This window comes from Centruroides sculpturatus, unplaced genomic scaffold (genome assembly GCF_000671375.1).
Source record: "Centruroides sculpturatus isolate CEXI.00-Female unplaced genomic scaffold, Cexi_2.0 scaffold740, whole genome shotgun sequence".
In the NCBI taxonomy this organism is placed as follows: Eukaryota; Metazoa; Arthropoda; class Arachnida; order Scorpiones; family Buthidae; genus Centruroides; species Centruroides sculpturatus.
Genome location: NW_019385071.1, coordinates 53,605 through 79,700, shown reverse-complemented (window position 1 = coordinate 79,700; position 26,096 = coordinate 53,605). Strand labels below are relative to the sequence as shown.

The 26,096-nt window shown below is 31.8% G+C and overlaps 1 protein-coding gene across 2 annotated transcripts; it reads right to left on the bottom strand.

The window, feature by feature from the left end:
- Positions 1–17,274: 17,274 nt before the first annotated feature.
- On the bottom strand, positions 17,275–19,851 carry LOC111634227. Of its 2 annotated transcripts, none has more exons than XM_023378952.1 (6): positions 19,752–19,851; positions 19,033–19,144; positions 18,910–18,959; positions 18,750–18,842; positions 18,017–18,097; positions 17,275–17,679 (listed from the first exon to the last, which is right to left on the bottom strand). In XM_023378952.1, the coding sequence occupies exons 2-6, from the start codon at positions 19,127–19,129 to the stop codon at positions 17,641–17,643; spliced, it is 360 nt and encodes a 119-aa protein (XP_023234720.1). In that variant the 5' UTR covers positions 19,130–19,144; positions 19,752–19,851; the 3' UTR covers positions 17,275–17,640. The 2 variants fall into 2 exon arrangements, with proteins under 2 accessions (XP_023234720.1, XP_023234721.1); XM_023378953.1 differs by having other exon boundaries at positions 18,910–18,914.
- Positions 19,852–26,096: the final 6,245 nt, after the last annotated feature.

Below are 26,096 nucleotides of genomic sequence, written 5' to 3'. Positions count from 1 at the left end.
TTGTTGTTAATAATTAACTCGTATTGTATTACATTGTTTCACATGTATGTGGCATGCATTTTGAACTGTTGAAAATTCTGCAAGAAAGATTAAAATTTATGTAAGTTCATATTTTAAATTTAATTAATAAACGAGCAATTATATATTTTTATATCGTCGCAATTTCAAATTGCAATTTTTAATAATATTTCATATTTTAAATAATTCTTTAATTTCAAATATATACTCGCCAGCTCAAAGTAGTAGTGTCTGGGTCCTGTATATGATACTTTTCCTATTAGCCAGAGGCATGCCATCATCTATATAACTTTCTAGAGGGAATTTTTCAATTGATATAACGCATATTTGTATATAGTTAATCGGGGCCTCCTGACTCTTGTTTTATCATATCTTGTCTCGGCTTTCATCTACTCAACTCTATTCTCGAAATTAAGGATGTATTTTTTAAATCTCGGACATACGGATCACAGTTGAAAATTTTTTATTAGTGTATGCTTTCTATGACAGATTTNATAGTTAATCGGGGTCTCCTGACTCTTGTTTTATCATATCTTGTCTCGGCTTTCATCTACTCAACTCTATTCTCGAAATTAAGGATGTATTTTTTAAATCTCGGACATACGGATCACAGTTGAAAATTTTTTATTAGTGTATGCTTTCTATGACAGATTTCACTTCAACCACAGACTCCTGTTGTTTTTATTGACATCATTTTAAATCCATTGTTAATGATTGAATTGCTTTATATATCTAACACATGAATAAAGAAAAGTTTTTAATATTTCTTTATTTAAAGCGATGAAAGATAAGTTTATAATTATATGTAACAACTTTAAATTTTCGCTCTTTACAAACTTTTTTTAATATTTTTGTAAAATAAATATTTTGCGATAAATGCCTAATTGTACAGATTTAAAATAAAATATGCCTGCAAGTGGCCATGCGATTCTGTTCCTTAACCACTGCTAGTTCGGTCGTGTGTTCGCGCATAGCCAAGATGTGGAGTGCCATGTGGAGTTTTCCAGGTTTTCTCATGTCTATAACTCCTAAATAGAGGCCACTTTTCATTAATTACAGACCCCTCAGAAACAATTTACCCCTACTTTTTGCAATTAATTTCTTGTTGTTCATAAAAGATGCTTCGGCCAGATCTTCGGAGGAAAACGATCACGCAATAACTTCTTTATTAACTTGATACAAGATAGATAGAATAAAATTTAAAGCTTTTTGCATTCCGAAAATACGATGTGTTCCCACGATCTGGCTTATAAATAATTTGAATACTTTAGTTTAAAATTAATTTATGTGAAATATATTAAGTTTTAAATTAACTCAAATTTAATGTTTTCCTTATTTATACAACGCATTATTACGCAATTCTGTCATAATAATACGCATAACAACACTATTTGAAAGCTGGGAAATAAATTTATATATTGTACGAGTCTAAATTACTCGGTCCCTTTCATACCAAAATCAATGAAGATGTATTCATTTTTGTTAATGTAATTACAAAGAAAGTCGTGAATAGAAACATTGATTGAAATCTTTTTATCATTGACGTCAAAAGTGATTTTCAACATCATTCCCGCTTTTTAATTTATTACTGCTGAGGGCAAACAGTTTAAACATGTACTAAAATAATGTATTCTCCTGACAATTGTTTATATATTTAATTAAATTTTAAACTCCTTAAATAGAATTATGTAAATTAATTTACAGGGTGCTTTTTTAAACTGATGGTACTCAGAAACATCTGTGAAGCGATCTAACAACCGTACTGTTGCCAAATTTGGGAGAGTGACTAAGGACGACATGAGAAAGAGATTCCGCAAAGAAAAAAGTTGTACCCAAATTCGCCAGTAGGAGTGGATTTGGCGCTGCTGTAGCAAAACAGCTAAGAATTTGCATAAAACCCAGCTGCAATTAACGAACACACGAATGAATAATCAGATAGAGGTTTCAGTGCAATAATGAAAGTTTAATTAATTAGCAAATAACCTTATCTCTCTTTCAATGTGACCACCGTCCTGCTGGACAACACATTGCATCTTGAACACGGTGTTCTCTATGGCCAAACGTAACATGTCCGCAGGTATATTTATCACAGTTCGAGAAATGTTGTCCTTCAAGGTCATCAAGTTGGGGACACCACCAAGATAGACTTTCGACTTTAAGTAACCCCACAGGAAAAAGTCACATGGGATTAGATCCGCGGGTTAAAACCTTCAACAAGTGCAATCACAACATCACTATCTGTGTCTACAGACACCTGTTTTTGCTCCCTATCAGGCCGAACTGCTAAGGATGCTGTCTCTTCAAATTTCTTTATCAAGTCTTTCAATGCATTAATTGATAGAGGACCTTTGCGCAGGTTGTTACGTGTTCTAAACTCACAAAGAGCGCCCGGAGTGCTCGATTGGTTAAGATAATAAACTTTCACAAGCAAAGCATGCTGAGGTAACGAAAGATTCATGTTGAATGAACTCTGCTGAAGTCCGGAATGTGCTTTGGACTTTTGTCCTTGTCATTTAAGCTCAAATTAAGTGGCACTGCTGTCGACCACGTCATTGTAAAGCTGGATTTTGAGGTGTTACCAGGGCATTATGCAAATTCTTAACTGTTTGCTACAGTAGCGACAAATCCTCCCCTACCGGCGAATTTGGGTACTACTTTTTTACGAAACGTACTACAGACATTTTGCAGTAATTTACATTTTGCGACAAATGCCTGTAATTACTGAATGACAATAATGTCATCAATATGTTGTATCATTGAAGAATATAGAACTCACGTTGTTGGTTGTAACATTATTACTACCTGTGGAAGAAATACAGTATTTCTGTTTATGCATCACGCCGGTAACTTGTATAGCCGAAGAGAAAATAGAATATAATGCACTCGTCATCTATGAAGAGACGATAATAGTAAATTTTTTTATCATTTACACTAAAATAGGTTTGTAATAAAATAACTTACTCTATTTAGGAAATCCTTTCTAACATAGAAAAAGCCTGCCACAGATATTCCCATTGAATATCCTTTAAATCTCTTCATAAAGCAAATCATCTGAAAGTGTATACAAAGTTTGTTGTTAATAATTAACTCGTATTGTATTACATTGTTTCGATACTATCATACCTTATATTTATATTCAACTGGCAAATTTTCAGAAAAAATTTTTTCAATGGAAATGAAGTTGTCATAGATCTGAAACATAAAACATTACGTAAAACTTACACCAGATACCCAGGTATAAATAGAAAAATTCAAATTGAAAGCCGAAGACAAATGGCTTATTAGCTATTTTTAAACACTGTAATTCTGTGAGCATTATTTCTTGAAGCGGTACATTATTTTTAGTTATTATAACACCAGAATTATACTGTTATAATGAAGTGTCAGAGCTTATAATCGTGAGGTGATACAAAAATATAATGCTGTTACAGAAGTTAATTTTTTTCACTTATTGATAAATAATTATAATTAATGAAATCAAATCTGCATTCACGAGATATGTTGCATCAGTATAAAACGTATAATACTGTGTTAAATGCCATTGATCATCTACAACTTATAAAAAAAAGTTTGATAAAGTATTAGAATTTCATTATAACACCTTATTTTGTTAGACTATAATAAATAATTATAGTGTTTAAATGTTCAACTTACGAAATTCAAATTATACAATACTTTATGAAGTAAATGACATAAATAATAATTTAGCTCCATAGAATTGAGCATAAATATCATAATATAAAAAAAAACACTATCGAAATTTCTGTAATGTGCCTCGAATGTAATCTTATACAACTAAGAAAATCCTACGAATTAACGGAACAATGTAATTAAATTGTAAGATTATTTACGTATAGATGTAAATAGCATCCTTTTCGGATTATTATACGTTTAAATTATGAATGTAGCTAAAATTAATTTAAATAGTCTTTACAATTAATAAAAAGCTAAAATTCAATGCCTAATAAAATACTTAAATCACATTTTATTCGGTTTATTATTATTATAATGTTATTATAAGATTTATGGTTGACTGTATGAATCATGTAATATTGTTAATGTATTTTTTCCTTATATATAACATGAGACCACCTAACTGATGAGAGCCATTGAAAATCGAAGCCGAAATAAATGTTACGTTACATATAACACAACAATAGTTAATTGTGTGATAAAATTCAGTAATACTATTTATTATGTATTTGTAGAAAGTACAATGTTATTTAATTAACTTCAGTATACGAAGTTAGTTATTAAGGTAAATATTGTTGTCAGGATGGAATCGTCTGGATGTACGTTTTCCGCACTTTTATTCTTTTTGAAACGAGCAACGGTTGCTACAATATAAACTCAAATAAAAGAACGATAGTTCTGAAAGCAAAATCACTGATTGGTCATCATTTATCGTACGAGGGCTGGACCTACAAAGCGCTGATTGTTCAATCAACGATATTTTCAATCCATCAAAAAAAAAAAAAATAAGTAAGTTAATTCTCTCACCTAAACTAGTTTGACTAAGGGAACTCGACGTTAGTCAAACAAACTTGTTGAAGGAGGTTTGTTTCGTCTTGCTGATTTCCTTAACAAACACCAGAAGAATTATACATCTAACTACATCTCATGAATTCGTTGCAAGTCGTCTTTACGACAGACCTGTTTTCGATTAATTGACTTTTTCGACTCTAATTTATTTTATGTGCCTGAAACCTACGTTGTAAATATTTTAAACATTGTCATTTGTAATTTTTGTCAACATCCTAAGTTTATGTAAATTTTATTTATTGTTATAAATGTTTTGTGAACTGTGGATAATGAATTTGACTGGTGCGCAATTAACAAGATATTTGGTTTTGGATTTCGCACAACAGGAGTGGGAAATATCACTGATCAAAAAGGCTGATCTGCTGCACAAAAGGCAGATAAAAGAACAGAAGATTACCGGTAATCATTGACCCAGTTGAAATATTTTGCTGTATTTAGCACAGAGATGCCTAACACCTGGAATCACGGGGTTAAAAAGCCAGGGATTGAAAAGACGATGAGGCAGGGACATCAGGAAACGAATCGGTAGAAAGCCAGAATGGAAGGCTGAGAACTAATCTCTGCAGAAATCGAGGCAAGGGATGCAAAATGCTTATTACAGCAAGAAAAATGGCTCTTTGTGGAGCAGAGCTTAGTGAGTCTAGCTGTCAAGAGAAAATTAGATGACTTAGGGCACAAGGGATGGAGCAAGCCCACGGAAGTAGCTAAGTTTACAGTGAAGTTTGAAGAAGTGTTAGGTAGTGAATTGGCAATCAACAACTGGAAAGCTAGACAGCAACAAGACTCACAGAGAGAAATGACAGGAAAATCTATTTTGTTGACACAGAGTGCAGTCGAACAGTTTCTCAAGGCTAATTGTTATGCCTGTGGAAAAACGGGCCGCTGGAGGAGAGATTGTCGTAAGGGAAGGCATCTAGTCAGTCCAAACAGGCACGGCTCGTGACTATTTGTAAGCATTTAGTAACGAGGGTAACGGTGTATGATAAACCAAAGGTCGAGGAGTTGCCAAGTACAATTCAGGTAGTAGGCAGTGGAAATCAACTTTTGGCGATAGCCAATTCTCGTGCAGAATTGCTGTTATAGGGGAAACATTGGTGATGGAAACAAAGGGAGAAATCCAACAGGTTGAATTCTCTGGTCACCGGATTGACGTGGTAATGATCCCAATAGTTATGTGGGAGGAAGGCCACGCAGGATCATAAAGGTTGGCGCTGGTGATGTGTGCTGTGATGGACGAGTTACACCAGACCACGGATGCCCTATTATTGGAAAAGGATTACCAGACGTTATTAGACTGGAAGGAGGAACTTCAGGGTAAAGGAGTAAGGAACCTAATGGTAGATGGAAGCACCCTCTCCCAGGTGTATAAACCGGTAACCTCTTTCAAAGGTGGCGGGCGGCAGAAGTAGCGACAGTAGGGTAAATGGGACAAGTCTATGACATGTTGCTCTTTCAATCATGGAATGCCGCCGAGAATGAGAACGATGGACTAATGGTTGAGGACAGTGTACGCCACCAACGGGATAGTTGAGTCAGCAAAATAATTCAACAGATTATAGTATCCCAAGAACGGAGTGTAGAAGCTTTGAGTCTAGCCCACAAAATTTCATGGGGAGGACATTTCTGCAGTCTAAAAACGGCGGGTCGCATTCGCGAGGTTTCATATTGGCCTGCATGTGCGACCGATAATGGGAAATACTGACAGATCTGCCACAGGTAGTCACTTGTGACAGCTCTGTTAGTATTTCCCATTATCAGACTAGTAAGGACGTCGGCTCGCATTCTTCACAGGGTTAGAATTACGACGCTCGCAAGTTCCAAGGAATTTAGCTTCAGGGGTAAGGTCCTGTCAAAAAATAATACCTGGATTACAATTACGGAGACCTGTGAGAAAAACTCTTCATAGTAAAAAGATGAGAATGAGAGGGAAACTACCGAATAAATTAAAACAAAATGAGTCCACGGGGACCGACTCAGAAAATATCAAAAGAAAAATTTGTGCTGTCAGAGCGGTAGTAGATTCTGACGCAAGCTTTGGAAAATTGGTTGAAACACGTCAGCACGACAGTTACACAATCGCGGACAAAAAAACGGGGAAAGTCAGGGAAATCCCTCCACATCTCCTGGCACCAGCATAGACCGAACTATGTAAGGTGCTAAGAGAATAGTGCTCATTATACGGGAGTAAGCCAGTAAAGACAAAACTCGGACGAGCTCCGTTTCTGTTTTCTCTAGAACCGAAGAGACCATTCGTCCTAATAACGGATGCATCGAATCATGCTATCGTTGTTTGTTTAGCACAATTCTAGCTGAAAGGACAGGAAAGGCCGATAGCCTTCGCGTGTCATAAGTTAAAGGTGTAGAAGTCCAATGGGCTCTTGCGTTACAAATCTACGATATTCAGATCGAATACCGAAAGGGGAAAGTACACAGTAACGCTAACGCTTTGTCGTGGTTACAGCATAACAAGGGAATCGGTTATTAGACATCTGTAAGGAAAGGCGTCTGTGAGCGTGGATGAGTAATTTTCTCGAATGTTCCGGAAGACGGGTCAGTTCGGTCTGATCAGACAATTTTTGCCATGTAAGATTGCCTTGGTGTTGGTTAGGGGATTAAACACGCTTAAGTAAGCTCAGTTTGATCCTCGGCCGTAGAGGTGTCTGGATGGTAGCGTCTGGACATACGTTTCCCGTGCTTTTTATCTTTTTCAAACGAGCAACGGTTGTCGCCATAGAAACTCAAATCGAGAAACGACCGTTAGTTTTCAAAGCAGGATCTCTGATTGGCCGACGTTTCTCATTCTTACGGGGCCGGGTCTCTGATACTACTACGAAGCGATGATTGGTCAATTAGCACTATCTTCAATCCATATAAAAAGATAGAGTTTAGGCAGAAAAATTAACTTGCCTAAGTTCGGCTAAGGAAACTCGAGGTTGATCAAACAAACTTGTTGAAGGAAGTTTGTTTCGTCTTGCTATTTTCTTTAACAAACGCCAGAACGATAATACATCTAACCACATCTTAGGAATATGTCCCAAAATGTCTTTTCGACGGGCTAGTTTTGGATTAATTGACGATTTCGACCCTAATTTCTTTTGTGTGCGTGAAATCTACGTTGTAAATATCTTAAACATTGCCATTTGTAGCTATTGTGAACATCGTAAGTTTGTGTAATTTTTATTTGTTAGAAACGTTCTTAAACGTGTGATTTTTGAATTTGACTATTGTATACCTTGTTCTGTTACTCAGCGATTTCTAATAACGATTGCTTATGAAAATGTCAATTTTTTATGAGTTTTTTTAATTACAAGCATACTCAAAACTCTGTATATCATCAAATTGTGTTTCACTGTTACATTGAAAAATAGTTTTTTATCTAAACTAAACTATCAATAATCGACAAAGTAGTAATAAATTTTCACTTTCCATTGATGTGAAACGAGACAGAGACCAGGAAACCAGCAAACATCCTACAAAAAATAATATGGATATGCAACTAACTATAAGACGAATGTAAACGTTTATGTCGTAAAATATTGCAAAAAACAGAGAAAACAAGTTTCGTAAATGAAATGAATATATAGCAATGGACATAAAACATTTATTCTGTCGTTGATCATCTGAATAATCTCCCATAAATCTGTATGTTTTTCACAGAATTCTTGTAGTTTCATCTTCAAACAGTGAGATTTTCCGGTTAATATTTCTAAGACTTCACTTAATTTTATAAGTCTTTTCGCAATGAGCGTAAGAATAGGTGCAGACATAAAAAAACTGAGAATATTTGTCCTATCAAGTGTATTGATCCAAGTGAAAATGTTACAGAACAGACAACTGCTTCCATTTTACTTGCGCTATCATCGTTGATTGATTGATAAATCAGCACGGTTATTCCATTTGAAACAATCAGAACGATGACAAACACAAATACCAAACATTTCAAGAGAAATAATTCTGCATGTTCTGCTAACTTTGCTTCGCCTTGGTATGTGCTTTTCATGAAGTGCCCCGAAATCTTTGTTCACTTCAAAATTGAAAATTGTATGGAGATGTATAAGAGTAGAATTACAACGATAACAATAACTTCTGATTCATATTTGCCAAATCCACGAAAACCTCGTGAACAAATAATATTTTTGTTAAATATAAACAAGAAAATGATTAATGCAGAGAGCCAATAGCAAAATTCAGATAAATTTACATGAAATTTATACAACTTACTGTAAATTTTATGATGATTTATGTTGTCTATATTTTTCACGCAACTGCACTCTTCTATCGGATCGATACCAAACACTTTGGTAACAGAAAGTATTGCTTGGAAGTTATATACGGGACAACGATCCGATTGTGTCCAACTGTAATCTACTTCTTTTCTTTTGGTGAACAATTTTCTACTTTTTGAAATCAATTTTTTCATTGTTTTCTTTATAAGCTTTATACGAGTAAATTTCACAATAAAAAGTGAAAACGACACAATGAATAATTTTTTGCTAGTTTTGAATACTTATGAAAATGCAAATTATGTTTAAAACGTAGTAAATTACAAAATATTGCGATCCAGTTTCAAGTCATTTAGATAATGTTTAAGCCAAGTAATAAATTTCAATTGTGTATGAACTAGTCCACTCTCTGGTGATGATATTGATGTATGAATATTTTTATATAAAATTTGTATTATTTTTATTTTAGCTGCATAGAAAAAAAGGTAATATGCAAAAGTTTGCAGCCTTAGCTTATAGAATTGTTTCATTTTTTGAACATTAAAGCGTTATATAAATTGTTACTACTGTTTAATGTATCATATCCATAAAGATCAAATACAATAATGAATAAGAATAATACGTAGTAAAATATTTAAATTAGTTTGATAAACAGATTAATTTGACAATGCTATTTGTAGTTTAGATGCATTATTTTTTCTGCTGTTTATTGTGAAAAATTAGTAGGTTAAAATGAACTTAGCATAGATTAAACATTCAAAAATCTTGAAAATTAAACTTTTTTTTTGTTTCATACACGCAATTTCTTATTTCCAATAGTAAATGAAATGAGGCATTATATTTCTTATATTAGTGTCATAATAAGTGGATAACGAAACATTATTTACATTCTTCAATGTATTATATTTAGTTGTGAGTATGAAATTAGTGCTTCCTATTGTTTCGATTTTCGTTTGACATTGTCTACTGCAATTCTTTATTTTTCATTTACGTCTTAAATGAAAAAGTAAACTTTTGGTGATGAAATGTCAATTTTAGATACCGATTGTATATAAAAAATAACTAACATTATACCAAATTTTTCTTATTTCTTCATTTATAATTTCATTTTCCAACATATTCAACTTATTCTCCCAGCTTTCGTTCTCTTCACGTTGAAAATTTATAAACTTTTCTGACATTTTAGTAAAGCAATGAGTAAGAAATCCTTCTGGCGATAGAATTTTACTTTGAATATTAACTGAATTCCTGTCTGTTCTTCGACATTGATAATATTCTGATATTGACAAATCTGAAAATATAAGAATATAAAAAAACGTTTAAAGTCTAAAGCGTTAATTTTAAAATATTCACAAATGTTATCACTCTGTATTAAAACAAAATTTACTTTAGATTTGTTTATTACTTTCTCCACTCTTATAAACAAAACAGGGAAGTATGGGTATCAAAAAGTAAATCCTAAAATTTTTACATTCTTTGACTCGGTGGACATGAAACGTCCATAAACGAACAAAAGAAGAATTCGAGATTATTTTTGTATATACATGCTAATATGGATCTAGTTTTGTTCACGATGTTCGAAGCTTAATATGTCACGTGCTTTACGTCGAAAATTTTTGAAGTTTTGCAGGGAGGTTTTTGCATTTGGAAGTTCGATGCTATTAAGTTTTGGTATTTATAGTAGAAGGGTAACGGAATACAGGAGGTCGTGTGTCATATCTTTAGTGTGGACGGATTTAATAATTTAGCTTTGTTCATTATATAATTATTAATCTATAAATGTGTTTTTAAATAAAATATCATGATGTGATATTCTGCTTTTACCATTTTTTTGTATTGTTTAAATTACTATCGTTTCTTTCCTAACCTTAATAATTCTACAGAAAAAAAGGGACAGTCTACAATCAACGATCAAAACTCTTTCCTCTGATTAAATGTCACAGTCTATACCGATAAATTAGATCGACGATTAAATCAACAAGGCAAGAACAGACGTTTAAAAGAAACTAATAAGCGGCGTTTCTCACCTCTCCTTTAGCTGCACGTGGCACGTGTCTGGGGACACCTGTAAGATAACTATAACAACATGATAATAATTGCCTTAATATAAACAATCTAGAAATTACTGTCAAATCTGAGAAGATATTGTCAAAATATATAATAACTAGCTGTTACCAGCGTCTTTGTCCGNAAAATATCATAATGTGATATTCTGCTTTTACCATTTTTTTGTATTGTTTAAATTACTATCGTTTCTTTCCTAACCTTAATAATTCTACAGAAAAAAAGGGACAGTCTACAATCAACGATCAAAACTCTTTCCTCGGATTAAATGTCACAGTCTATACCGATAAATTAGATCGACGATTAAATCAACAAGGCAAGAACAGACGTTTAAAAGAAAGTAATAAGCGGCGTTTCTCACCTGTCCTTTAGCTACACGTGGCACGTGTCTGGGGACACCTGTAAGACAACTATAACAACATGATAATAATTGCCTTAATATAAACAATCTAGAAATTACTGTCAAATCTGAGAAGATATTGTCAAAATATATAATAACTAGCTGTTACCAGCGTCTTTGTCCGCGAGGATTTTGCAAGCAAACCCTATTTATATTCAGTATTATTTATATTTAAATAAAACGGTTCGAACATTTTTGAATTGGAATAGATAAAAATATTTATAACAATGTCTGAAATGTTATTAATTCAATACACCTAAGTACTCAGTGAAGACTAAACGTAGTTGAAAACAAAAAAAAAAACGAATCCAAAATAGTACAGTAGAAGCCATTCTTCCGGTTAATCGTTAATTCTCTCCCTCTTCCCTCAACCTAGGAATTTCGAAAAATTTCTTCTTAGTGCGCGTTTTCATGACGTACCCTAATTGTGTACCAAATTTCACCTCTTCAGGTTCAGCGGTTTGCTTTGGGCGATGATGAATCAATCATTCAGTCAGTCAGTCAGTCAGGACAAGTAATTTTATATATTTAGAATAATGGGAGAGAACTGTCAAATTCGTAGGAATTTATATCATAAAATTTCACCTTTAGTAGACCAATATCAACGATCCGACAAAAGAATACATCGTCAACGTTCCGTACCAGCTGGATCTAGATCGGACACAACTGACAGGTGTCGTTATAAATCATCAATTATTTGACAGTTCTCACCCCTCAAAAATAGTATAAAGAAGGCTTGGACGCCATAACTGCTGTGCTGATCCAGAACGTTTTGACCAACTATCCTTATTACGGATCAGAACTTAGAAGTATTTTTAAGAAATCTATTTGTATACTTTCTCTCTGTGAGGTCTCTCTCTCATCTCTTAGCTTACCTTAGAGAATAGAACTTAGATGTTCCATAAGAAAGACGAGTCATTGTAGCGACGTAGAATAGAATTTTTGTAGCTATTCACTTTTGCCTTTGATATGTATAATTTTATAGTTCCTTATTAAATGTGTTATACTCATTCAACATGTGTATTTATTTGGAAACATGTCGACTTACTCATTGACCTCCCCACACGTTTCATTTCGCCCTCCTATAAGGCCATCCTCTGACAGAGCCGCCGGTAAGTGGGGTCAACTAATCCCCTCGGTTCTCACAATAATATAGAACACCATATATATTTGTGTTACAATATACATTTAAATAATTCACATTCTGAAGGGAGTACAGCTTTAAAGTTCGCTGAAATGAGCTTATCGTGTGATGAAGACTTTGACACCAGAGATTTTACTGTATTTCTTCCCAAAGTTCGAAAACAAACAATGAAAATTTGTATAAACTTTGCATGTGATAAGTCGACTGATTTCTGTCGATTCGAAATAAATTTATCTCAATTTTGGTGTATAAATATGCACAGTGTATCAAATAATTGCTGTATTTAATAAAACTACAATTTTTGAATTTACCACATGATGTATTTTCCATACTTACATTGAGTTTTCCTTAAATTATTCATCTTTATCACCAACAATATTCACACGTCGATCGATATACATGCGAGGACATGAAGATCTATCTGCAAAATTTAAAATTATTAAATAATTACAAAATTCTGTTTTATAAATCCAACATCGTTACTAATCACAGCATCAGTAACAATAAGAAAAATCAAAATACCGAAACGTTATCAATAGCGAAAAAGCAATAAGTATTTAACGAATAAAATCGAATTAAAATAAATATTTTTACGCACATTTTAGAAGTGTGATTAAATTCTATTTTAAATTATGAAATGTTTTTGTCATCCAATTAATCGATCCAACCTAAATCCTCGAATTTACGTCTTTTAAACAGTTTTTCGTTTGTAAAGTATTTCATGAAAGACCTTCATTTACTAAAGTTAAAGGTAAGATAAACGAATAAATTTACTGTTAATTTATCGACGAATAGAGGTGGATGTTACATCTACGATTCGAAGACCTTGAACGTTAATGATCTAGATCGAAACTACATTCCAAACAGTAATTATGTGTAAGTAAATGCATGTGGTCAGTGCATGTTGTGTGCATAAGAAAGTGAAGCACTGTTTAGTTTTAATCAGAACGAGCTTCCGGAAATGATTTTCGATGTACTGGACATTTTGAAATGCCACATATTTTTCTAGCAAACATATACCTTTTATCAGAAAAATGCATAATCTAAATCTACTAGAATTTTATTAATGACACTAATGGAAAATATTGATTTGTCTGAGAGAAAATTTATCGTCTAAAATCTCGTGCAATGTACATATATATATCTTTTTAAAAAGCCACTCTATGTATACAGAAAGTAAAATGAGTGCGAAACGAGTTAATAATTTCATGTTTTGTTGAATTTGCCATGGAAAAGCGAATAAACTATTGAAAATATATTTTAAATACTCTTCAATATTTACGGTAATTTTCTGATTTTGAAATAATAAATATTGAGTAATTGTTCACGACTATCTCAAGATACAACGACATTGATCCACACAAAGTAAAATGATGAATACTTTTAAAAAGTATGCTGTAATATTACGAATTTTTCAGAGCTAGTTCAAACGTATACATATTGTAAATGTCATGAAACATAGAAAACAACCATGTATATAGCAAATTAATTTAGAAAACAATACCTGTTCCGTTAATCAATAAAATTCCATAACTTAGTAATCAGTGCCATATTAAAATATAGTAATTTTTTGCACTACAGAAGAAATAGAATGTCGTCTTTTTAAAACTCTGATTGTTGAAACCCCAAATTCGTAGTTTTCAAGAACAAATTTCGATTGGATCTACACTATAGTAATTCATCGGAATGTCATGAAGTAGTTCAGGCGATTTTTTTTCCGATATTCGAGTTCAGACTGATGCAGTGTTCTAGCCGATAAAGCAAAATATAACAGGAAATTTTCTCAAAATTTCATAGAATTTCAGGACAGTAGTTTTAGTGACGTGATATTCGATTCGTTCGCTATCCAAACTGAACTTCTTTAGTCTTTTAAGTGATGTTTGTCACGCATAGAAACTCATCCTAATTTATTAAGTTTACATTGCAATGCATTTACTTGTTTACCGTGTCAAAGAATTTATAGATATTGATTAAAATTGTCATTATATTCGTGCATTCAAACGACATCGATTCAGACATGAATCACATTTTCAAAACATTATGGAAGTTTCTTAATAAAGATGGTATTAATAGTAATTATGAAGAAAGCTCATACTATTCTTACTATTACGTAAAGCTTTTAGCTCACAACATAAATTCAGTATAAATTTATTAGCTTAATAAAATCGGCTGTAATAATTGGAGAGCTTATCGTATCAGGGAAAGACTGAAACAAAATTAGAATAAATATTTTACAAAGGATGAATCACAAAAATTCACCAAGAGCACTATGACATAAGTAGCAATTCTAGTCTAAAATGTTTCCGTATATGCTACGTAAACAATTTAATAGTTTTATCGTTGCCACACTATTAAGACAAGGAAGGTTGTGAAGTTGTATATAAATGTATTAAGTTCATAATGACAGAAAATCATGAAATAAACTGAAAAATACGAAAACATATTGAAATTTTGAAAGTATTTGAAGATGATACAATAAATAATAACATTACATTAGAGCAGCGATTCCCAACCTGTGGTACGCGTACCCCTAGGGGTACACGATAGGTTGTTTAGGGGTACAGAAAAAAGTTAGTTATTATGGCAGTAAAAATAATATATTATGTATGACAAACTAATAGTATTAAAAAATTATTAGGTAAAATATGTTCCTTGCAACAATCACAACTTTATCATACATTTTTTTATTTACTTTTTTTTTTAAAGTTACAATAAGTTAAATTAACAATACGTGTACTCACTAAATTTCTTAAATGAGGGGTACAATCTAGAGATATGTCATGTCACGGAGTACCTTAATGAAAAAAGGTTGGGAACCACTGCATTAGAGTAAAGATTAAGAGGGCTGTCTGTGTGTTTGACTGACTTAGCCCTGAAAGAAATGAAAGGAAGGAAGGAGTAATAGTGATATATTAGATAAAAGATTAAGAGGTGAAGGGAAAGTGGTCTGAAGAGTGGTCTTCAAACAGAATTTATTAATCAAGAAAAAAAAAAACCAATTTACTTTGTTTACATCGAAAGTTATAATGTGAATATATGTAACATATATACAATTATATACAATAAGTAGACTACAAAATGATCCGTTGTTTGTTGATCAATTTAATCAATTTCTTCACTTGTAGTAGTTTTTCCACTTTTGTGGATATTCTGACTGTTTTCTTTTGCAGACAGTTTTTTCGTTGCTTTTAAAAATTTACAGAGTTTATAACATTTTATTTTCTGCTTTGGTGGCCAATTTGAGCCAGCCAAAACACATTGTCTCATAAAGTTTTCACCAGAATGTTCGTATTTGCTGCACTGGAATTAGTGTAAATGTCACGTCGTCAATACTGTCACTGTCTGAATCGCACTTATTGGTATTTCTCTTTTCAAATCTACAGAGATATTCATTAAAGTTACCGTGTCCTAGTAAACATTAAGTTACTTCGTAAGTAGGTTTAAGATGTCTACACATTTTTCTGGCGGCGATCGTCAGTATGAAGCGATACAATGTTCTACCTGTGTTTGAGTGTTCCCATTCTTATTGCGATCTTTGATCTATTATTTCTTTAATTTTTGCTTAACTGCTTTGATTTGTATTCTAGTATATGTTATTGGAAGGTTACATTTTGCTGCTTTGTTAGCCAACATGTCGGCAGTCTCGTTTCCATCGTACTCTTTATGACTGGGGATCCAATGGAATTTGAGTATTTTGTTGCCGTAAATTTTATGAGCCAATTCTATTATTTCGTGTGCAAGTAAAGTTCTTCTATTTTCGTTTTCAGGGGTGAATAACTACCCTGATGTCGGTGTATATTATTGTACGTCCCTTGTATCATTGGAGTTTTTTGTCACTATGTTGTAAGGCTTTGAAAATACCTCAAAGCTCTACTTGGGTGACTGTGCAATAATTCGCTATTATAAAGCAAGCCTGATAATTCTTAATGTTTTTTTGGGTCAAAGATTGCGATCTCACAACAAACTCCTTCTGCTCTCCTCCAACCGTCCGTAAATACTCTTCGTAATCCTACTCTTTGAACATCCTTGTTGTCTATGTTTGTTTTGAAATTGATATTTTGAGCCCGGGTGTTTATCCATGTCGCCGTTGTTTTCTGCCCTCTCAATTTCGTTGTCTTTTTAGTAATTCAATCGTCGGTTATCTATCACAGTGTTTTTCAACCTTTTTGAATAAGCGAACCTCTTTACAAGTTAAAAAATTCTGGCGACTCCCCACAGCCATATTCAGTCAGTGATGTCAGTGATTTTAAAAACTACGTATTTAAGTGTCTTTCTGTTGAGACCTAAATATCGATCAAAAAACCAATTGTACTCTAAAATAAACAGGCACAGCCTTCTCACTGAAATTGTAGTTTTTTTGATTGTAGTGTAGGACCTATAAACACTTGTGTTTTTCTTTTACCCGCGACCCACAGGTTTAAAAACACTGATCTATCAGATCTGAGGACATCATAAATGCCATGTAGTGAGAAAAGAAAGTTGGGTTTTACCACTTCCAAACTAACTACATATTAATTTAACTAATTAATCGCCCTCCCGAAATATGACATAGTTCATAAACATCAAAATGAGAATGAATATTTAATGTTCTTGAAAGATAGAACTGTGAAAAATAAAATGAAGAACTAAATATTCATCAATTTTCTAAATATTTTAAGAAATTATTGACATCTTTTGTAGCTGTAGAAGTGCTATATGTATTGACTGCATTTTCACACGCATGTCTACTTTTTTTTTCTTTCATGTAAAATAGAAACATTATATTGTTAAAATTATATTCGTGTTTAAGTAATACGTTTACGTGAAGCAATACAAAGAAATAAACACCGTCACAATGCCCAGCCGAAGTTTTTACTCATCTTTTAATTTAAAAAAATCTCGTGATTAGCTCCGGCAGTTCGTATACAAGTAATTGGGATCTCAGAATCGTTGTATATTCCATATCTGCTCTCGATTTTAATCTATCTAACGTTTTCGAGTTTAACGATAGACAGACAACAGTCAGACAAAAGACAGATTGTCAACAATTGGGAATATTCTTGCATAATTAAAATTTATTAAACTATTTTAATACATTTAAAACAACATTACGTAGGACTAATAACCTGTCAGAACATTTTAAAACTTTAATTAATTAATTGAAAAGAAGTGAATTACGTTATTCTTCATTGTATATAGCAATAAGTGCGAATAAAAATATAAAGATTTCATTCGAATGTTTCCAAATTACAAAAAATATTTTAGAACTTCTACGGGAAGTGAGTGACATTATATTTTACTAAGCAGTCCTGAAAATAATACAAACGATTATTAACTTTAAAAAATGTGTGAAAATAAATCAAAAAGTAAAATTAGTATGTGTATATTAATACAAACAAAAATCAGAAAATTTTTGGATTAATTCGATCCTGTTACTTCTCTAAACAATTTTTAGGAAGCTCAACGGTGGTCCAGTGCATAAAACCACTGAACATAAAGTCCCTTAGTAATGAGTAACATTACTGAAAGCTTTATACAGCGATGCTGTACGGTTCATTGGAACTACAGTACTTACGTTTCTCGCCTTGATAAGGTGATGACTAGCGATAGATCAGTGTTATTAGGAAGTTAGGTATAAGAACTTACTTGTCCAACGTTTAAAACGTGATCGATCTGTTCGTCTGTAAAGTTGCTTAGCACGCAGTCTACATAGATAGGGTATATGTCCTAAATAAAAATAAAGAAAAAATAAGTACGGTTAGTATTTCATTATAATTATATGTTAAAAATAAAACAAAAAAATATAAATCATTAAACATAAAATGCACTAAAATTGGACAAAAGTATTGAGTGAAAATGTAGAAAATATTTGTTACATAGTGCATAATGATGCATTACGAATGCATGGACATAATTAAAGTAGTATGCTATATTCTAAAATATAAAAGAAATTTCTGCAGGAAAGCTCTACTCGAACGTAAAACTTAGTTTTTTAATTAAACCGTATCATTTAATGAATATTTTAACGATTGTCTTTAAGACAAATTGTATTAATAATTTACTATTTAATTTAAATACAGAAAAATTATTTTATAAAAACTTATACAAATCTCAAATTTTGCATCAAATATTTACAAATTAGTTAAATGTTCACTAATATAAAATGGCGTAAACAAGGGTGAAAATGGTGAATGAAATTTTTAAAAGCTGAGTGTAAAAATAATTTTTTGATAAAAACTAACTTAAACACTGTTTTCTTCTCAAACGAAAAGAAAATACCGAGCAAAAATACTAGTGTTAGTAGTAAATACAAATTGTACTTTATATAGAAAATAGTTATTATTAATGATCCTTTATAAAGAATATATTTTCTACTTACCACATCGCCCGAAAAGAAAATATAATAGATGGCAAAATAATTGGAATTATTAGGAATGAACGGTAGAGCACAATCGTACAAGATGTCAAGAATCTGTATTTTAAGAACTTTCGTTTAATTTACATCAATTATAATTTAAAAGTAATCAAAACATGCTTACGTCATCTGTAAATCCGGAAAAAAGACAAAAGACAGAATCCATTTTATTTTCTAAAAAGAAACATTTTCGAATTTTTAAGCACAATTAACAAATTAAATCTGAACGTAAAGTTATAAATCTCACCGCAAATTTCCATACAAAAGGATTCTTTTTCATCCTCTTCGGTAACAATGATGAAGATAACACAACAAACAATAACGAATAATTTTCCGTTAATCATAATGTCTTCACGTTGCTGCAATATATTAAGAATATTCGCTTATTAAATATTAAGTAAATTACTTATATCAGTTATTCACTTTATTTAAAGTTTATTATTTGTCAGTAATTAGGCATAATAAAAATCTTCACACATTTTTATTTTAAAAAATATAACTTGTTATGAGATGAAATTAAGTAGTTGCATTTGATCACATTATGTTTCTCGGTTGTAATAATTTTAAAGCATTAGAAAAAATTGGTAAAAGTGACAAATAAAATAGTGTAGAATTAACTCTGGCACATAATTAACTATGCTATATTATTCCTAATGCTGTTCGAACATGCACTAAAATCTGTGTGTAGTGATTTTATTCATCCGGCCGCATGTAATATACACGATCTTTCAAAAAACAGCCACAAACACGTTTTCGACTGAACAACGCCAGATTTGCCCGATGGTTACAGTTTCAATTAATTTTTTCTCATAAATTTACACACGATCTGCTTTGTACACTACATGTACCTAGTTTCGTTCTATTCGGTTTTGTAGAGCAGGCTCCACGCGTGTTTGAAAACCATCAATTTAATTCTAATCACTCTAAAGCTTTCTGTAACATACGAAAAGAGGAAAAAAATCTTACCTCACTGCAAACTACGGCTACGTGTTAAAATATAATGGACTTTATAAACTACTTATACGTCGTTTATGCAAAGCCGTTTAAAACATATGTACTGTACTGCTATGTGTCACTCGTTTTATATAACATTTCACACGAAAACATCACCTGCGCCTTCGTTCAACGTACGTGAAAATTTACTTTTACATTATTTTTAATCATTTTTGTAAATAAATTAAAATGGCTAATATTTTCCATTTTAAATTCATATTTTTGAAAATTTTTTGAAAAGATATGTGTGTCCACCAATGACTAATCGGCTCTGCTCCCTGAACACTGGCACTGTGGGTTTGCGCCTCGCCAAACAGGCTGGCCACGTAGGGTTTTCCGGGTTTTCTCTACATCTGTAAAGTTTCAATAGGAGCCAGTTACCTTAAAAAGTTCTCCCGGAAAGCATCTTTCATAGGAACATCCCCCAAATGTTGCGTTTCTATAAGGGACGTTATATCGTTATGCGTTCCTATAAGGGACGTTATATCAATTCAAATATTTTTTCCTTACAGGGAAAAATATTTGAATACGTAATATTTGAATAACGTAACCTTCGATTTTCATAGGAAGTTCATAAACAGTTAATTGTGCCCTCCTTTTCTTAAAATAGTGCCCCCATACGAACACACACTAAGATCCATACATACAGAAATTACCCCCGATTTTTTTTATCGCATTAACTCGACGTTTAAAGGTCCCCTAGTCCAAAAATGTAAACATTTTTGAGGGTTTAATTTTTGACATATCGCCCTACTTTCTCTGTTATATATTTTGCAATATGCGACAGCTGTCATATTTGTAAATGTTAACTCTGGAATAGAGCGAAAACAACGCCTACGACAGCGCGCTTAACTAGACTGTGTAGGGGTGTAGACAAATATTTAATTTTATTACTTATAAATTTCTGTAAAAATCACCAATTTTTAAATATTAAGATCTTTCAGAAAACATTTTAGATTCCCGTTTGAGAAGCCATTTTCTGTTTAAATATTGTATTGTCACTTTCAAATCTTTTTCATAGAATGATTAAAACTAAACAAAATTAAAAGATCTAATACAGTATCAAAGAAAACACAAGTCGTTGTAAGTATTGAGTTGTAAGATACGTAAATTATAATAGTCAAACCCCGTTATTACGTTACGGGAATATGAAAAGTACACGTAACGTAATGCTAAGCAATTAAAAGTCCCATAGACTAAGTAGACATTTCAATGTTAATAATTTGTTTTATTTCTATAACGACACTTGGACGATTTGCCGAAGATTGTGTATGCGTTCGAGGGACTGATGCTTCCCGTGAAATATTTTATGGGAATTGTCCCCTATTAAAATGTTACTAATGTGAAGAAACCCGGATAATTTCACATCGCCATCCCGTTGGCCAGGTACTGTACTGTACCAACCCTCAGTGATATTATCTCCAGCCGCTTGTGAACTTGTACACATTCTTTATTGAAGTAATATATATCAGTGAAGTTTTATTTAATTTATGGTAAGATTTACAGTTACGGCAATGCTACAGTTATGCGATCTGCGTAAAGGGAATTCTTTTCTCGAAATCTTTTTAAGGGTCTGGCTTGTATTCCGGTGGAGAAAACTTGGAAATCTCAGTGGCCAGCCTGTCTGGCATGGCGCGAATTCATGACCCGAACTCCCAGTGTTCAGGGAATAGAACCAGTTGGAAAGTGGTGTGCCTTGGTTTCTCTGAAAAAAGTTCAAGCCATTTTCGAAATATAGTTTGTCATGCACTGAGGTCACTATTCTAGATTTAAGACGATTTTATTTATTTGACTACGAGCGGAATTTTTATTTTCCGCTGTATCCAAGTTAAATTAAATTTTCCGCATCAATTAACCTCCTCAGTTCGTGCATTGGAAATCTTTCTGTCTTGTATTTTAACTGGAAATTTTTTAAATCCAAATCATCTTTCCGTTTAGGCAAGTTTTCACTTTATACAGGTTTTACTCTATAAACATATAAACTGTATAAATTTCACAAATGCAGTAACATTATTAAGTAAAACAATAATTAAACTTTTTTAAAGCTGTAAAAATCGCTTACAAACAAGTTATAAATAACGAAAGCAAGCTACAGAATTAGAACATGGATAATATATACGTATAGCAAGGGTTAAACTTTAGTATTTTACACTTTTTAAACGAATAAACATGTTTACAACTTTAAAACAATAACTTAGGTCGGTTTCAATTGTTTTATTTGTCTTCATGGCGCAAAAGTCGTGCCCTGTATAATAATAAAAAATAATTATAAAAACAAAATTTCTTTCATTTTGTTTGATATTTACTGTTTCTAATATAACAATTCAAAAATAAAACAGATGGTAGAGACAATATAGCCAATGGAAATCAAAAATATAGCTCCAAAAAAATGTTCAATGTCCAACGGATGAACCTTTGAAATCTCAGCCATTTTCATATTCGGTTTAGTATTATGATAATCGATGATACTTCATACTTCCTGGAAACTCTAGATAAAGAGAAAGTCTACTGTCACAGATCAACTGAAGAAATTATTAATATATATCAATAGACTAAATATCAAACCTCTTACATATTAGACACGGCTTTGTTGTGTGGAAACGTCACGATTGACATATAGGCAGAAGGGAAAGAAGAAAAAGAATCCTTAGAAATTGTGAATTTCTCGAAACCGTGTTCATTTACCAGCATCATAAGAGTTGTGTCGTAACCGATTAAAGCGAAATTTCCTTTTAAAGTATGTTTAAATCCTTGATCGAGTGTAGAAAACTTTTTTTTCTTTTATATGATCTGCCAGAAGATTCGTATTTCCAGAAGACGAACTCTGCAATAAATTAAGAATGTATTTCACAATTTTAATTGTACTATTTATAAGTTTGTTTATGTTAAATTTATAAACATGGTCATATATTCGAAGCAGTGCAGCTGTAATGAAATGCCACTCTATGGGTGGTCTCCATTATTTACTGTTTTATTACGTGTATTTTTACTATAAAATATGTGGCACTCTGTGGCAGAGATATATGATTTAAATTGATTAACCAGAAAATTAATTCACTATATCCCTTTGAGAGTAAACGAGAAATACACATAAGCACAAGAAAAAATCTTATAAAAGGTAAAACCAAGAATATAGAGCGTAAAAAAAACAAAAGAATTAAACAAACCAAATTATACAGTGTTTTTTAATTGCTCTTAGTTTTATAAAAATAATTCCAACGGTTTAAAAATTTCAACGGTTAAGAATTCTAGTCGGCAAATTTAAATTTTCGCCGTAATCCTTAAATCGCCGTAATTCCTGAGTTACATTTTATTTCATATGATTTGTTTTATATCTAATATTAAACTATGTTACTTATCGGTTTATGATAATAAGTTAGTGGAAAATACTGAAATTCGAAAGTCATTAACCATTTGAATAATTTTCAGTCATTAAATATTTCAGTGAATGTTTGACATGTGGTAAGCGGTTTGCTTAGAAATGATAGTTTCAAGCGGGGTTTATTCCAAAGTGTCGAAATTAGTTCTCATTATGACCACCAGTAAACCGTTGATTCATATCGTGATAATGAACCGCACCATAGCAAATGCCAATGTTGCGGTCTTCGTTGTCAGCACAGCCTGAAGACCAGTGACGTTATAGACAACATGAAATAACATTTCTGATGGTATAATTAACGCTGTCATTGTATATAGATTTCACCATCGTCAATGATGTTGGACGATCTTCGGGATCGCCCAACATCATTGACTTTACAAAAAATCAGGTAGTCCAGAGCCAAAAATCGCAGGGCATCGCGTCTGGACACCTAGATGCCTATTCATTCTGTAAGTGACGGCTTATCATTCCATTCTCTTCAAACAAAGATAGTAACAGTTGCTTCACAGGTAAAGCTACACGTGATGGTGCTTTCTCCTCTGTGAATGTCACAACATATAACGTTTGCCTTTCCTCCAGGTTAGCATAACGCTGACCTGTTGTAGTAACTGTTTCAAAAGCAGCCACCTGTATGACATAAATTGTAATAAACCTCTATTTAATAAACATTATTGGAATTAATTTTGACACTTCTGAAAATAGCCCGCGTGATTCTATGTATTTCTATGCTAATCCCGTTAAGATGAGACAAGAATTCACTGAAGTGTCAATTCTTTAAATGTTTACTGACTAGTCAATTATGGTATATAAACATTATCAGTATCTCTTCTCCTTTAATAATTTGGAAGATAACTTTTATGATTTAAGATGAAGGTTAAAACAAATGTCACGTACAGTACAATTTTATTTAATCCAGACTTTAGTAATTTTAATACAAGTAATATATATTTGACAATAAAGAGTAATTGTGAGTAATATTTTATAGTGAATTTTTTATAATGAAAACTTATGTGCTTACCAATACATCGTTTTATAATTACTGAGAAATGTTACAAAATAATAAATAACTGGTTTTCTACGAAAACATAGAGTCACTTTAACGGTACGTAAAAAAAAATTTCTAATCAACTGACTTATTCAGAACTTTATAAACATAAAGATGCGAATTTAACGATCGATAAGGACATTCGAAAACGTAACTTATTCTCTTGCATACGAAACAAGGTGCTGTACAATAGCTTTCACCTTCTACAAATTATAGTTATTAATATATACTGAAGTAAATTTTAAAACAAAATAAATAACACGTTCGTATATTTAAAAATAATTTGAAAATTAGATAATAAAATTAATAAATAATTTATAAACTTTTTAAAGATGTTTATTATAGTAGTGTTTTGTATGTTTAAATTTATAAAAATTCATATTTTTGTAATTCATGGCTGTCGAAAAACGGCCACTGAAAAGCACAGTTTTTAATTAATTAAATTAAATTATATTAGATATACTCTGCCAAAAATCTAACTCAAATTGAATACAATTACAGGCAGAAGTAAACTAATGGCTATCGTTTTCTTTACATTATTTTTAAATTGATATAATTTCAGTCATTTAAGTCTAAACAAAAAGGATTCTGAAATAATATTTTTATTACATTTAGTTCTATAAAAGATAGTAAATTATACGTTATTACAAGAGATTTCCATTTAAATGTTTTCATAACCTATTGTTTAGGTATTACGGAGATTTTTGCGTGTTTGCACGGAAGTTCGAATAAGAGTAAACATTATAGATCTATAAATTAAAAACTTTTAAAATATCCAATTGTATAGATTTCTAGGCAGGAAGCACAATTAAACTGAAGTATTTAGTCTGAAATTATATATCCATTACATTCAATTATACTGGCGAATTATTTTGTAATTTTTAATACAATTATATTCGTTTTTATATTATTCTTTATATTATACTAAATAAAAGTAACCAAGTATTCATTTCTTAATTTACAGTATATATTATTGTTTACTATGCGATTAATTAAAATTAAAAATACAGTAGTTCTCAATGGATCAATTTTCTCTGAGGTTTTCTAGTATTAAAACACACAAAAATCCTTTGTAATATCTTCCCCATTGTGTTATCTTTTCGTTAAAAGACATGAATAATTTTTTGATTCTTTCTTCGATAATCTTGTTCCATTTATCTGTTGTTGCCATTTCTAACGGTAAGAATAATAATTTTATAATACAGTTGTTATATGTTCACATTTATTATTTAAATGATTATTGAATAAAAAATTAATTAAATTATTCTCCCATTAATAGAATAAATAATTTTAATCAAGAAAAAATGTCTTGTCTAAATCTTTATTAAAATGGAACTGTAGCAGTTTTTATTAACACGTATTAATATATTAGAAACTTCATATGTATACTTACAATTATTTCAAGTTCCATTGATTTTATATGAAGTTGCGTGTTAGAAGTTTATATTTGAAGATAAAGAAAATACAATATGCAAGTGTCACGTAAGTAACACGCAACATTATATGTGTACACGCTTAATTTGGTAAAGGATATTAAATGTAACCGATGGATTATATAGAAAATCAATTAGAAACTTTCATATTATACAAATGAATAAAATACATTTACTAAATAAAAGGGTGACGTTCATTCAATTGGCGTTAAATTTAATTAAAATTATTTTAAAAATTTCTTTACATTAAATTATGAATCGATTTTAAGTAGCATTTTAAATCGCGACTGAGACGTAAAAGCTAGAGTATAGAGGAAATTAAAAATACTCTACCGTGTTTACTTTAAATAACGGGCCAAGTGGCCAAGCGGTTCAGTTTTCCGAACACTGGGAGTTCGGTCGTGGGTTAGCGCCTGGACAGGATGAGCTGACCACGTGGAGTTTTCCGAGTGTTCTTCACG